The 14,864-nt window shown below is 45.7% G+C and overlaps 2 protein-coding genes across 3 annotated transcripts in view; one reads left to right on the forward strand and one right to left on the reverse strand.

Annotated features, from left to right (window-relative positions):
• LOC119449495 (uncharacterized) overlaps positions 1-14,864 on the forward strand; it is a 117,658-nt gene that overhangs the window by 55,800 nt on the left and 46,994 nt on the right. The window contains exons 8-11 of one of the 2 annotated variants that reach the window (XM_049665244.1): positions 3,577-3,755; positions 6,221-6,399; positions 9,366-9,559; positions 12,355-12,529. In XM_049665244.1, the coding sequence (XP_049521201.1) occupies positions 3,577-3,755; positions 6,221-6,399; positions 9,366-9,372 (365 nt within the window). In that variant the 3' untranslated portion in view covers positions 9,373-9,559; positions 12,355-12,529. The remainder of the gene's footprint in view (positions 1-3,576; positions 3,756-6,220; positions 6,400-9,365; positions 9,560-12,354; positions 12,530-14,864) is intronic. The other variant, XM_049665242.1, reaches the window with a different exon arrangement.
• The window catches only part of LOC119448221 (beta-galactosidase-1-like protein), an 87,711-nt gene continuing 86,582 nt past the window's right edge, over positions 13,736-14,864 (reverse strand). The window contains exon 16 of the mRNA XM_049665141.1: positions 13,736-13,983. Coding sequence (XP_049521098.1) covers positions 13,768-13,983 — 216 coding nt within the window. The 3' untranslated portion in view covers positions 13,736-13,767. The remainder of the gene's footprint in view (positions 13,984-14,864) is intronic.

Here is a 14,864-nt window from a genome sequence, read left to right on the forward strand (position 1 = left end):
CGTCAAGCTAAACTTTTCGGCCATACAGGCATTGAAGAAACTCAAGAAACTAGCGTACATATATGCCATCTGGGAACGAGGAAGATTAACCTTCCTCTTTTACTTACTTTCTCAGTGAACTTAACTATACAGAAATAAAGGTGAGGGAAAAAGCTTAGTATACAGCACAAAATTTACTTTAACAGACAGGAAAGGATGGAGAAAAAAAGCAAAATGGCAACATGGATGAAGTCTGATTGTACAACTTGGCGCTCACCATCGCCAAGGAGAGGACAAGGTCTTCCAGGAGCCGGGGCCACCAGTAATAAGGCGAATCCGTTGCTTGACTGCATAGAAGACTTGACACCATGACTGCTCCCATCGAACTATCGCGGTCGTTCTTCGCCGCGACATGGACCTATAACTCCGAAGATCAGTTCAGATATCGGTCACGTCGGCAAGCACTAAGGACAGCCAGTGACCGGAGCTATCGCATTTGTAAGTGAATCAAAGCAGAACTTCCTGACGTATAATCCATTACGGCAGCACCAGGCAACGGCAGACGTAGACTCAATCAACAGGCGCTGGTTTCGTCATCTAGTGACACTGTATTCATCCAAAATTAATCAGAAACAAACTCGTGTAGCACGAGTCCAGCATCCTACCTATCTCTATTTTATGTGATGACGATGATATTCATTGGCACCACCTTCAAAACGGGGTGGAAACGAACAGACTTCTGCCCTGCTTAAGCTAATCAGGTATTATGTATGCAATGCAGTCTAGTATTTTGGCTATATATATATATATATATATATATATATATAGCATTATATAGCATATATATAGCATATATAGCATATATTCTGTCTTCATCAAAACCTTTATCTCTATATTGTACAGTCTCATATGCCTGTAACGACTCCGGTTATGCCAATCTCTTCCCTGCTTTTTTCTCACCAGTGCTCTAAACGTCCCTTACTTGTATTGACTGCTGACCAGTTAACGCTTCTATTCGCTTTGAATCCGAACGCTTTTGGAAGTTGTCATTTCCTACGGGTCTTGCTGGGTGAATATACATTCACTTGACATTCCACTGCGATGTGCTCAGCTGTTTCCGGGCTTTTGCTGAAGCAAGCACTTGCCTCATCCTGCTGCGACTATTTGCTTCGGCATGTTTTTGTCTTCAGGTAGCCAGCTCGGGCCTCAAATAGCAAGCACTGTCCTTTGTGTTATCATGCAGATTTTATATCCTGATTTCTTTCATGCCGTATTTGTAATCACCATAGTCTTTTTTATTTCCATTCTTTGGATCCAATTTGCCGTCTCTGTTTCTCTGATGATGAATGATTTATTGGCATCCAATTTGAAACGGGGCGGTGACAAATAGTCACTTAGCCTTCTTAAGCTAATGAGGTATGCCAGGCGTGTTTAGCAGAATGACACGTTTCCTACATCATCTTAATTTATCTCTCTTTCTTAAAACTTATATATCTACCTTATACAGCTGATTATGCCAGTAACGAATCCGGTAATCTCTTCCCTGTTTTTTTCAACAATACTTTAAACGTATCTTGCTTATCTCGACTGCTGACTGGTTAGGGCTTCCACCCCTTTAAATCCCAGTGCATCTGGAAGGTGGACGTTACCTTCGGGTCTCGCAGGAGGAACGCCTTCGCATTCCATTAGGATATGCTGAATTGTCTCCGGATTATTGCTGGAGCAGACCAATGCCTCATCCTTTTGCGAATATATTTTCCGGTATGTTTTTGTCCTTTGGCAACCATAATTTCTCGTAATGCAAATTCGTCTCGTAATGTCCATTCGCGCCTTCTGCCGGCAGACATGAACGTTGATGCAGCCAAGTTTGTCCAAGACGTGTAGAAGTAATAGCGAACTGCGTACATGTACCATTTCCTGGTGCGATCGCTACGTGTTTTCCAAGTCGCAAAATGTGTCGCAGCGTTCTTTGCCATCATCGTTTTCCATCAATGGTCCTCGTGAGATGAAGTCGACGCCTTCTTGATGACCGAGACTGAGCGGCAGTTTCTCGCGAGAACTGCCCGGTAGAGGCCGTGACGTATGCAGGAAGAGCAATGCAAGCGTGCTGTTTGAATGTGCGTCCGTGAGACGCGATGGCGATATCTACGTTCTGTGCTTGCGCATTTCGATATCGCACGATCTTCACGTGCGTAGTTATTGTCTACACGTGAAATTAAAGCTATGATACAGTATACGTCTGGCTATAAAGCTCTTTAATGAAAGCTTTCCCCGCGCTAGCGCACGTGCACTCCCATCAGTGATCATCCTCAACTCTTCAACACGAATTATTCTTCCGCAGCAGTTTCTGCAGGTGGAAGAATTGCATCGAATTCGTATGCCAAAGCGGTGCTCGCGGGAGTAGATGCAACTTCCAATTGTCTGCGTGGGCCGCCTTTAAATGTGGCTTTTTCACATGCATAGTGTCTGTGTAAAAAAGCTAGCTTTTTTTTACATAAAACTAAGTTGGGAGAAGCTCGCTTTACTCGTTTGCTTCGTTTTGTAGGTCTCACCTATTATTTTAAAAACAGTAATTACGTGTGCGCGTAATGAGAACCATTACCACGTGTCCATATTAAACGGCCCCATAAAAAGTACATTAGCCTTTGACTATAATATACAAAAATCACTCGCACAGTGTGTGTGTGTGTGAGAGAGAGAGAGAAAAAAAAAGAGTATTTGAGAAATATCCTGGGAGAAGTGCCTCTGTTTATTTATAACCTGAAGCCTACCCTTCTGCACAATGACTCTAACCAACTGCTCCAGCAGGAATTTGACACCACTGTTAGTAGGAAGCGAATAATACCTCGCGAAGCAGGTCGTTGCGGCGCTCACTGCGGTGCACGAGGCGATCATAAACCTGCGCCGAGGTGAGACACGTAGTTAATTGCAGCTGGTGGCACAAAGTGCAACGCACGGGATAAAGGATACTAGAGATAACAGGGACCGAGGCTCTCCTGAGAAGACGGCTGGTGCACCAGTTGCTAATTTCCTCTGCAAGCTACTGACCATCGTAAAAACTGGGTCCGAATTCCAAAACTTTTCGTTCGTAAGTGTTCGTTGCCATCGGTCAGCCAGCTTCTCTAATACTGTGTCAATTACCGGGATGAGAAAGCCTAGCATGCATTGCGGCTAACGCTTAAACATTCGCGCTGCACACTTAAAATCATCCCGTATTTTTTTTTTTTTTTTTCGTTTGAAGGCTAGAGCGAAAACCTACACGGGTTGAAATGACACAGAACGACCGGACAAAGCTCCGACTTTCAGCTGCCGCAATTTATTAAAGCAACCTACCTTTGTATATATATATATATATATATATATATATATATATATATATATATATATATATATATATATATATATATTTCATCCCCAGTTTAATTTTCACCCCAATAGTTTCCGCGTTTGGACTCCAGTGATAGCCGGCAACGGTAGCCAGTGGTGAACCTTAGTCAGTGGTCAATACTTCCCGCGCTACCATTAGCCATGTACGACTACGGAATTGATCACGCAGGGCCTGTTCACTTAACGGCTTTATTCTGCCTTGTTATTTAGGCAGAGATGCTGATGAAGTACCTCGCAAAGGCAGGTCAAACTTCCTAACCCCCGAGTCTCCGCTTGGCACTGGCCGTGGTGCCGATGAGTCGTCCATAGGCCCGCAGCTTTTCACGGAAGAGACGTCACTGGCGCCCTACGTCGAACAGACCGTAGTGCCACCTCCAAGTTGCGAAGGGGTGAGTAAAATATAAAGAAACGTTAGTAATTCATCTGGCATAACACATCGGCTGGTCATTCCTTTTTTTCTCTTACCACATACGGTATGTGCTGTTGTGCTCATATCTACTTTTCGTTTGTCCCTCTTTTCCCCTGACTATGTGCAAAGTGGCAAACCGAATACTCATTTTCGTTAACACTCCCATCTTTTGCTCTTCTTTCTCAATTTCTCTCCCTCTCTCTGTCTAATGTCACATTTCAATTTAGTGCAGTGAAGAAGAGATGGAAACAGCACTGAGCGCTGTCATCGGCATGGTGCGCGAGTGCTGGTTGCGAGCTGTTTGCGCTGAGACTGTTGTAGCTGTGTTGGTATTTCGCCTGCCGCTTCAGATCAATCAAGTTCCCTTAGCATCAGCAAATTTTTTTTTTCAGTGTGCAGTACCAGAGCTGCCAAATTTTGGCGAAACCCACCACTTTGTGTGTGTAAAACAGCTCACTTACGCCGCCGCGCAGTGACGGCGAGGTGATCAGGGCGCCGTTGCCGCCTCAAAGTTGAAAATGGATTCTTGTCGTGCTCTTTAGGCCATTGCTACTCCCAGTCTTGGCCAGCCTGCACCTGCTGTTTTGCATCATTGTAGCTGCAAGAGTTAGGGCAACTATATGTGTCTGTTGCAAGCATTATCATTATTGTTTGTTTTGAAAACATATGTACACATGACTTACTCTTAACGTTAAGAGACGGGAAGAGAGTGGTCTGGATCCGAGAGCAAACGGGGATAGCCGATATTCTAGTTGACATTAAGAGGAAAAAAAATGGAGCTGGGCAGGCCATGTAATGTATAACCGGTGGACCATTGGAGTTACAGAATGGATACCAAGAGAAGGGAAACGCAGTCGAGGACGGCAGAAAACTAGGTGGGTTGATGAAGTTAGGAAATTTGCAGGCGCAAGTTGGAATCAGCTAGCGCAAGACAGGGGTAATTGGAGATCACAGGGAGAGGCCTTCGTCCTGCAGTGGGCATACATAAAGGCTGATGATGATACACATGACAGGAAAGGAAAAGCGAGGCGCAGGATGTCAACTGCCACGGGAAGGGGCACGACGCCTGCCAACTCTTCAGAAAGAAGGAAACAGAAACATCGAAATGGAAGATAGGGCGAAGGCGAGTCATTTTGCCTTGTGAGAAGATTACATGCACAGAGAAACAATTATTTCCGCCTAATAATCAATCACCCGAGTTCGAATAAGTGCGAGCTGTCGTGGTGGCTTCGTTTGATTGTTTGCCCTCTGCTTATGGTGGTGCCTTCGTCACTGTACTGTCATCATCGTCGTCGTCGTGCTACTCCCGTTTCGGAAGACACTCACAATGTTCCTTTGCGTGGCATATATTTCTCATTCACAGAAAAGAGCTATGTGAAACTGACTTGTATGTATTCAGGTTTCATACTTGCATTGGGAATCACTCTGCTGGTATAAGTTGTCGCCGCAAGCTTCACCTACAGCAAAATAGCAATATGTTGTGCTGGGAATTTAATTCCATTCAATTTAGGTTATTTAACATCCATGTATTATGCCAGGAGAACAATAAAAAAGGCCATTTTGATGAATGGCTTGAAGAAGCCTGAAAAAAGATACGAGCTCTGAGTAGTAGATCGTAGATCAAAGCAGTAGAACTGTAAAAATAAATAAATTATGGGGTTTTACGTGCAAAAACCACGATCTGAATATGAGGCACGCCGTAGTGGGGGACTCCGGAAATTTGGACCACCTGGGGTTCTTTAACGTGCACCTAAATCTAAGTACACGGGTGCTTTCACATTTCGCCCCCATCGAAATGCGGCCGCCGTGGCCGGGATTCGATCCCGCGACCTCGTGCCCAGCAGCTCAACACCATAGCCACTGAGCAACCACGGCGGTTAATAGAACTGTTTACAAATGAGAGCATTATTCGTTGATTGTGCGCCATACAGTCACTGACGTGACTCTATGCCGCAGCACAGCATTTTGCTGAAATCACTGAAAATAGAAACGTGTTCTGGATTCTGAATTACATTAATTAATTACGCAATGTTCTTGCTTTGAGGAAATTAAAACATACCGCTCACAATTACGCACGTTTGTCAGAAAAAGAAAAAAGCTGAGTTTGAGCTTTCTTTACTCAAAGTGGAGCCGTCATGTATACACAGTTAGCTGTTTCATGCAACTATAGGCAATGAAATATCTGACAGAACAATTCGTAACCTTGTCTTGAGAGCGCAATGAAAATATATTCAGTATCAAAGTAATTTGTCCATTAACGAATGACAAGTTATTTTAACGCCACAATGTTTCCAGATAAGTATTGTGCATTTTTGTCTTTATTACAGCGCATGTCCTCTCGCGCTATTTAATCATGCCCTATAGCTAACATGAAACCGACAAGTCGGTATTTCGTAGCATTGAAAAGTGCGTTAGTGCTCTACAGGAACTCAAAACTGTACGCAGCTGGAAGACCTTAGCGTCGAACTGGAGCTCCAGCGTGAAGCGGTGAGTGTCACCAAAGGACTACGAGACCACGACGGTGGACGGCTGTCCATCGGTTCGGTACCCGAGAGCCAGCCCTTGCTCGATGCCAGCGGTAGCCTTGAAATCTGCGACCAACGGGACGGCCCTGTGCGTGACAGGTGAGTGGTCGTTGTCGCACTCTTGCATGTGGCTTATGTGCCCAGTCTAGAGCCGTGTAGAATCGCCCACAAAATATTGGTGGGCATGCGACTGCGTGGCTGCGCAGGCGCAGTGACGCCCCCAGGCATCACTGCACCTGCGCAGGTTTGCTTTGATGCGCGGCCGCGGCAGCTGCACTGGCGCTGCCGCAAGCTCTCGTGCACCGCAATATTTTGTGAGCGATGGTACAGTTAAACCTCGATTTGAAGAAGATGATGGAACCGCAGAATCATTGATGCGAAAGCATCAAATGATCCATTGAGCAAGAAAGCTGGCGTCTGTCGTACGGACAAGCGAAGAACGGCACCTAAATTCCCATTGGCTGCGACATGTCACGAGCGCGAATCGATGGAGCAGAGCGGGCGAAAGGGAACACCTGCTGCAACGATAGCGCGCCAGGTGTTGCGTGAGGGGAGAGGGCATCGCCGCGACGCCACGTCACCCTCGCTGTCGCTCTCGGAAACCTGCATTATCCGCGCGTCCCTTGTCCACGCAAGCTCTTTACAACTCGAACGACCGCTCAGCGGCGTTCAATTGGACATTATTGCTTTCGCATTCACAACTCGTAAGAAGTGCTAAGGTATCCTCAAATTTTTTTTTGTTGCAGTTAAAAGGGGGGAGGGGGGGGGGGGACGTGCTCCGCGTCCGCCACCTTGGCCGTAAGCGGCGCTGACTACTATTCCCAGTGTTTATCCAGTACACATACACAAATACGCACAAAGTAGCTGGAGGGGTGGCGCCGGGGTAGCTTAATTGGTGAAGCATCACACACGTAATGCGGAAGGTATGAGTTCGCCTCCCACCTGCGGCCAGTTATCTTTTTGTCTTTTTCCATGTCCATTTACCTTATTATCTCTACGTTTGAACTGAACATAATTATTTTCCCCTATTCTTTCTCTGCATTTCATTGTTCCTTCGTGTGGTTGTGAGTTGGTGACTAACAAAAGATCGAGCCCCTCAGATCGCCTTATTCTTATCACTTATCCGTTAAACCGAAAATTTCTTTACGTTGAAAACACTTTAAATGTTCATGCAACTAAAATTGTATTTATTCAAGAGCAAACAAAAGATGTAATTGCCTGCTCTCTGACTTATCGCACTCATTGAAGGCAGTGAGCGCGTTGAGCGCGTCGTGTGTTCTTTAATGAGAGCGGTAAACCTTAACAGGTCAACGTCATCTAAACTGAAACCATAGATATGCATATTTCATGGATACTACCCCTACAAACTTCGTCAAATCAAGCGAGACGTTGAGTTCACGTCGTTGCTTCGAGGTTGTCAACGTACTAGGCTCTATGATATGTGTCGAGGAATCAAAATCATCTCATTAAATCGAAAATTGCGTAAACTTTGGTTTCGTTATATCGAGGTTTGACTTGGACTTGTCCATGGAATGTACGCGGCGCAGTGGGGAGCGGTGGTTAGTCACGTTGCCCTAACAAGCTCCACCAAGATTTCTTTTTTTATTATTTCTTAATTTTTTTATAGATGGAAAAAAGCGAGCGTGAAAGAAGCCCGCAAATACACGCAAAGTGCCTCGAGCGGCCTGTTGCGCGGCAATATTGCGTGTATTCGCAGGCTTCTTTCACGCTCGGAAAAACACTTTAATGTAGCACGTATTGAGCAACAGAAAGCTGTATCCCGAGTTTTTCATGTTGCTCTACAATTTTCTCATTGACACGTTTCATCTAATTATATATTATTTGAGAAGTTGATAAATTAATTATGACTAATTATGCAATTAGGCGGAATGCACAAAAATTAATCTGAGTATCCTCAAGCGACGGCAAACAGTGTTACCTTGGTTTTGTCCAGCCACGTGGCATTTGCATATTTTTTAAATCTTGGTGCATGATAGTTTGGACACCCAGTATATATTTAGACATTGGGCAGACTCGTCTGCCCGCGAAAACGACAAGCCACCACCTGAAGGAGAACTACGTTATAGTCCATTCCTGCTTTACTTCATGCATGCTATGAACTTTGACATGCTGACTTCTTTTATTAAGTAAAATGGAATTGCAAGGCCGCCGTTTACGGCTTACCACGTTTAAGTTCGTATCTTTGCTTGAAAGACACTATTGGCAAGTCTTGAACATATAGCAGAGCGCGAATTATGGGCAAACGTTTAGAAAAGGCGTAACGTGGTTTCTCATTTTGGACAGAATATCTTCAGTATTGCCATGCGCTGAATAGGACGCTGCAACAACGCGCAACTGTTGTCAAAGCTCCGTTTGACAATTTTGAAGCCACTGTGCGTGCGTCGCAGCTGACAGCCAGGACGTCTAGAAGGCAGCCGCATTGCCCAAAAGCTCTTGAGAGGGAGGCGAAACCTTGCTCTTCGTTCCCTAGAACTGCGCGATGCAGTCATAGACTGGGCAATACTTGAGATCTCAATGGCTTCGGTTGTTTCGGCAAAGGCTGTACTTGAATGTATGGAAGGAGAGGGAAACATATATAGGGGAGAAGAAGTTGCGCTTGTGAGCAGAGAGTGGTATCTCGCAGCCTAATTTTCAATGCAGTCTAAACCAAGGGCACATGCGCCCTTTCACTTCCCTCGCTCATAACGGCCGACATGGCGAGCGTACTGGGACGCCCACTTGGACACACATCAAGCCACTGTTTAGATTTCATTGACTTAGACAGGTGAAGAAGCCTATATTGAACGAAGTTTCTGCTGCTCCATTACTTTTCTTCTGGCTTTTGTTCTGGTGTTCCGCTTTATCAACACATTACTATGCAAGCACCCACCTGCTTGGTCGCTCAATATACCGCTGTATATTTGGAAACAAATAAATTATGACTCATAATTATACTTCAAAGCATGTGCACTATTTTGCGGGAGGTAGAGCTGTCAGAATTTTGGCATTTGTGCTAGTAAGTATTGAGTGACCGATAATCAATTTCTTTGTTGAATTTTTTCCAGGGTATAATGCAGGGCGTTTCTCTGCCGTCTTGCTGAGTGGAAAAGGAATGCCGCAAGGAGCCACGAGAATTATAATAAGACCGTGAAGAACCTCCTCGGGACAGCTTGGTGATCGTTGTTAACAGCAAGGTCAAGACAAGCGCTCCGCTTTCGCTCGGACGGCAATTTCCTAAAAACATCTTCCACGAGGGAAAGTACGTGAACGAGCAAATTATTACATGTCTGTTTGGTTCGGATAATGCTACGCGCTTTTCTCCGCTCCCCATCATACTCGTCAAGTTTGACCTTTCGACCTACATAGTGTTCATTTTACTCGCCTTGATTACTGTGTTCATATTTGACACAGCTAGCAGTTCGGCACGTGACTGTATCGGTGAGTCACGCGTTGTCCTGTATACTTGCGTACAGAGCAGTGCTTGTTTTGTGCATTCACCCGAGTATGTAGACTCCCTAAATGCAGTAACTTTTATTAAGGTACACATTTTCACATTTTCATAGGTACGCATCGTTCTTTACTGTAAACAAATGCAAGAACCATGCTTTCCTCGACGTTTAAACTATATTTCGTATTTGTTTGGATAGTGGCACCGGTGTGATAAAAATTTCTAGGAGCCAAAACACTTAGTTCCAGCGCCAGGAGCCGTATTATCCACATGCTGCTACATGATACTTTGTGCGCCACAGCTATACATTGTTGATTTCCGTGTTTTACTCCAATTAATGGAATCTTCGGCCTGATATAACGTTAGTCTTCATCTGTACACTATTCAGGGCATATATTTTTACAGCGAAGCTGTCAAGGGCTCGCTCTTCGATGGTCGCGTCCGGATGTGGAAAGAAAAACTTTCATTGGCCGTATGCTGTATGTTCGAGTGAAAGCGCGCGAGGGCGAGGGACGCGTGCTTTCACGGCGAGCGAACGCACGGCGGAGAGCCAACGTGACTTCCCAGTGGAAGGGGAGCGGTGGGTGAGGAGAGCATCGAGGCACCCTAGACGGTGCGTGTAGTGCGTGTGCGAGCCCGCTCTCCCACTGCGGCGCATGCGTTCAGCCCTGCCTAGGGAGCCTACATGCAACGCCGTTTTAGGGTGGTGACAACACCAAAATTTTGACTGCTATTTACTGCCAAATTTGGTGGGAAGCCATTTTTGTCCCCAGTCTTTCTGCCTTTTTTTTTTTTTGTCACGCTCTGATGTACTCATGTTGGCACGTGATCTATTAAATTTCTTTAATTTAGTTTTCCGCCAATGTGCACAAGAAACCTGCATACATCTTTAATATACTAGTTGCCTTTTCCTTTTATTTGAACACATCAAACTTACTTTTCTATTGCATGTCGTGTGACACATATAAAGCAAGAAGTTATAAGGCACGATGGCGTGCTAGTGGTAGGATTATCTCACGCCAAGAATGTGGACTGCATTAAGCATTGTCGTTGCCTTCCAGTTGTACATAATATATAAAGGGTGCTTTTCGAAGTGTGCTGTAATAAAGACTGCCCTTACTAATCTGTTTAACTAAAACGTAGACGTGCCGTGTACGACGCTCAGACGCTGATCTTTCGCCATTTTGTTCCCACAATTAACCCGCCAAGTTAGCTGGCGGCGGCAGGTATCCTTACAAAGGCTGTCACCACCCTAAAACGCCGTTGCATGTAGGCACCCTAGCCCTGCCGGCCTCTGCCGCCGACTCTCTCTGGGTTCTCGCCCGCCTCTCCCCTAACAGTGTCGTCAACGGCGTTTAGCCGTTCCGTCACGTAGACATCGCGCTAGCGCTCTTATCAGTTGTCCTTACGACTCGCCATGGCGCGGCCGTGCGCCGTTCGTTCGGAGGAACAACGCAACGAGCGACGGGGAACTGGCGACTCAATCTCTCACAGGAAAGGAGGACAGCGGGAAGGCCGCGCGGGAGGGATGGGTTGTGGCTTCTCCTCTGCGAGCAACTTGTACTTTGCGCGGCGCCGGGCGGTCGCGCGCACCGTATCTTGAAAACGATATGCAACAAGGCTCCTATCTTTGTATGCGCTATGCTTTCGCCGCTCAGTTTCCGTTGGAGCGATAGACCGCATGAACCTTCGCCGGCTGCTGCTGGCGCGCTGGCTCACGCCAGCGTTCTGACGGTTGTGTGTGGTCGCACAAACAACGCGCACAACTGTTGGCGGCGGCGGCGGCGTTTTGCCCGCGTTCGCACCGAACGCGCGTGACGTGTTTATGAAGAACGTGCTAACCTTTGCCGTACACACCCTATGGCGGTGTACCGTAGTGACCATATGGCCATGGCCCCTGTGGTCACTAAATAAGTGCAAACCACTGGATCCCATATATTTCTCATTCTTTGATAGTTCAAATAACCAATTACACCATCACATCTTAATATTCATAATTGGAAATAAATAATTCCCACCATAGTACAGCTTCGCTGGTCTTCCATCTCCACCCCAGTGGAAGGGCTGACAGTTTTAGGTTTTACGGTAAAGAGTGCCGGCTACCTATGAAAATATGCACCCTAAGGCGCTTTGGTTCCTTTAGGTTCCACGAGCTTCGCTCGCCAAAATAGGAAACAGCGGGAGCGGGTGTCGCTCTTCATTATTAAATAAATTTACAATAGAATGAAAACTTGATAACAAACCAAGTTGCGTCTACACATACGGCACGCTTGTCCGCGGTACCTATTAACTGGCGAATGGTTAACCTAGTCTCCTGCGGGGCATATATGCGCCACGCACGCGTGCTCGCGACGCTGTCCTCAGTTCGTTTCTGCCACCGGCCTTTTGAACAGTTGGCTATGCTTGCTTCGAAATACCAAACACGTCATGTGACGAATCTGGGGCCTTATGCAGTGACGGATGCCGGTCTGTTAATCAGGAGCACAATGCCGTATCTTTGGCGGTCCCGACAACCTATACGAAAGTTTGCGTCTTTGAGCATTTGTGTGTCTATGTGGGTGTGGCGTCAATGAAATTTACCTATCTTCTCCCAACTCACTATGCAGGTTGCAGTGATCCTGCGCCGTTACTGAGAGCAGCCACGGCAGAGGATGTGTCGGGAGTGTCATCGATGCTCTACTAGCACAATGGGTGCTGCCATCGTGATACCCATTCAACGGGTGCTGTACAACATTACTTCCCCAAGTTCACAACCAAGTTAATGCACACGCATCGTTCACGGTCTGTCAGCATACAACAGGCATGATATCTGCGACCAATAAACTACATATTGACAAAATGGGTTAACTGGGAATACTTTTATTACAATGAAACATATCAAAATGTTGAGATAACCTGCTTGTCTCCAAAGTACCATCGTATGGCTGTGGTTTCTGAAAAGGAAGGAAATCATCCTCCCAACTCGCGCATCTAAGTGCTGACACTATCATTATGACATCGACCGACGTGGTCATCATCATCACCACCCTTCCACACCATTTACGTACATGTACGTAGACATTCCAATTTACGTACACATTCCAACTTTATTTCTACGCTCACCTAAAGATTAGAACGAGCGTCATTTCGATATTTTCGTTATCACTCACATCTGACAAGCCTGCCATTGAAGAAAAGCGTCAGTCAAGCCATGCTTCTTGATTCAGACTCGTCATTTTTTTGTGCCCACTCTGATATATCCCGAGTGCGGGAATTTTCAACTATCACGAATTAAATAACTGAATGAATGTTGGCTAAGCTATGTATGTGTTCAGTCTAAATGACATAAAATAAAAGAATGCCAAGGTGTGGAAGGCAGACTTCGCGCTCTCGATTGATCCTTTTTCGGGATGCTTTCGCTCTTGCGTAATGCAATGTTCTTTGCGACGTCTCACTAGAGCAACGGTATTCTTGTCAATGCGATTTCTCCGCGGTTCGAAAACAACGCTCATCGGACGTGTTCAATTTTACCCTTACATCCGCTTCCGCTGACTCAGCAAATCAAGGCACATTGTAGAAGCGAAAGTTATCGGTTGAGAATACGAATTGATTGCACGCTGATTCCAGAAGCGAGTATGACAACATTCGTGCGGAAATTCCGAAGTCATGTGGTCGAATTAAAACACGTGTGCTGTGAAATGAATGCGTGCGTTCGCATCGCTTACAATAATCTGCCAGATGACCGGATACCACTATATATAATGCCCTGCGCATGGCGATATATATATATTTTTAAATGTACCTGCGCATGATGCGCACTAATTCTGACGCTTGTATGCCGCTCATTCTGCAAAGCGTAGTAGAAGAATGGTTGTTTATAGTTTTATCGTATCCCTTGGCAAACGCTGCTGCGTTCGGTTCTCACGATGACCAAGAATCCATGAGAGTCCACGAACTACATATTGAGAAATACTGGTGCACGCTACAAATTTCGATAGTAGACGAGATTCTTTGCGGTATTAGACGAATTTTCGTCACGTTTATTCGTCCATCCTGTGGACCGTGCCATGGAGCTCCGGTTCGTCGACGAAGTGGACGACGGGGGGTTTGTCGCCGCGGTAGAAGCCCCCTTCGAGCTCGATGAGCACGAGCAAGTTCTCATTCCTGAACAGCGTGCGTGGCACGTACAGCGTCTTCTGGGGCCCTCTCGCCGGCCAGTAGCGGCCCAGGTTGAAACCGTTCAGAAACGCAATGCCCTGCAAAAGAGGCGCGAAGCCGGATTACACGGACGACACTGCTCATGCAGACCTTGGAAGACACACAAGAATTCAGAGCGGCTAGATTTTAGAGAGCACCGATATCCCTACCGGTGCTCTCTAAAATCGCCTTTCCAACTAGGCACTGCAAAAATGACGAGGCCACCCGGTAGGTACAACAAGCGCAGTTTGAATCGCGATAAACGAAGTGTGTCAGCAAGCCATATAAGTTGTCAACTCACGGAGCGATGTATCAGTGTATACTTTTCCGGTTTTCGTGTGAATAACGAAAGGTCAAATTCTTTATTTCCAGGAATACCTTGCTTTCATTATTTACTTCCCTGCCCTCTACCACTTTGTAGACACACGTTAATACACTAATAAACATTATAGTTAACAAGTAATTTGTATACTCGTGGAACATTTTGTGTATAGCACTCAGAGCAAGAACGAAAATGAGCACAATAGACGAAAGATAAATTAGCCGAAAGTGGCACACATTGCTCGTTTAGCTAAAGCCTTCTAATCTCTTGCTCACAATAAGGAAATTCGACTTTAAGCTAGCACCCACCTTACTGAAATACTTGTGAAGCGCAGGAAGCAGCGATCTTATCATGCTACAGACGTGAGCTCCTCTTGAAGAAATGTGTTGCATTTACGAGAACAAAGTCGAATTCTAGTAACTGCTGGAAGTACATCTTTTTTGGGCCCCTATCATGCCTACAGCAATTAACAAATATCTCAGAAGTAAACAACAACAACACCGACAAAAAAGAAGACACTCAAGTGTCTCATTTATCTAAATCGCTTGCGTCGAACAGCAGTCGAAAACAGGCTGAAGGACATTATTGACGCTAAGAGAACACAAATGCAAACAGAAA

This window comes from Dermacentor silvarum, chromosome 4, assembly GCF_013339745.2.
Source record: "Dermacentor silvarum isolate Dsil-2018 chromosome 4, BIME_Dsil_1.4, whole genome shotgun sequence".
Taxonomy (NCBI): Eukaryota; Metazoa; Arthropoda; class Arachnida; order Ixodida; family Ixodidae; genus Dermacentor; species Dermacentor silvarum.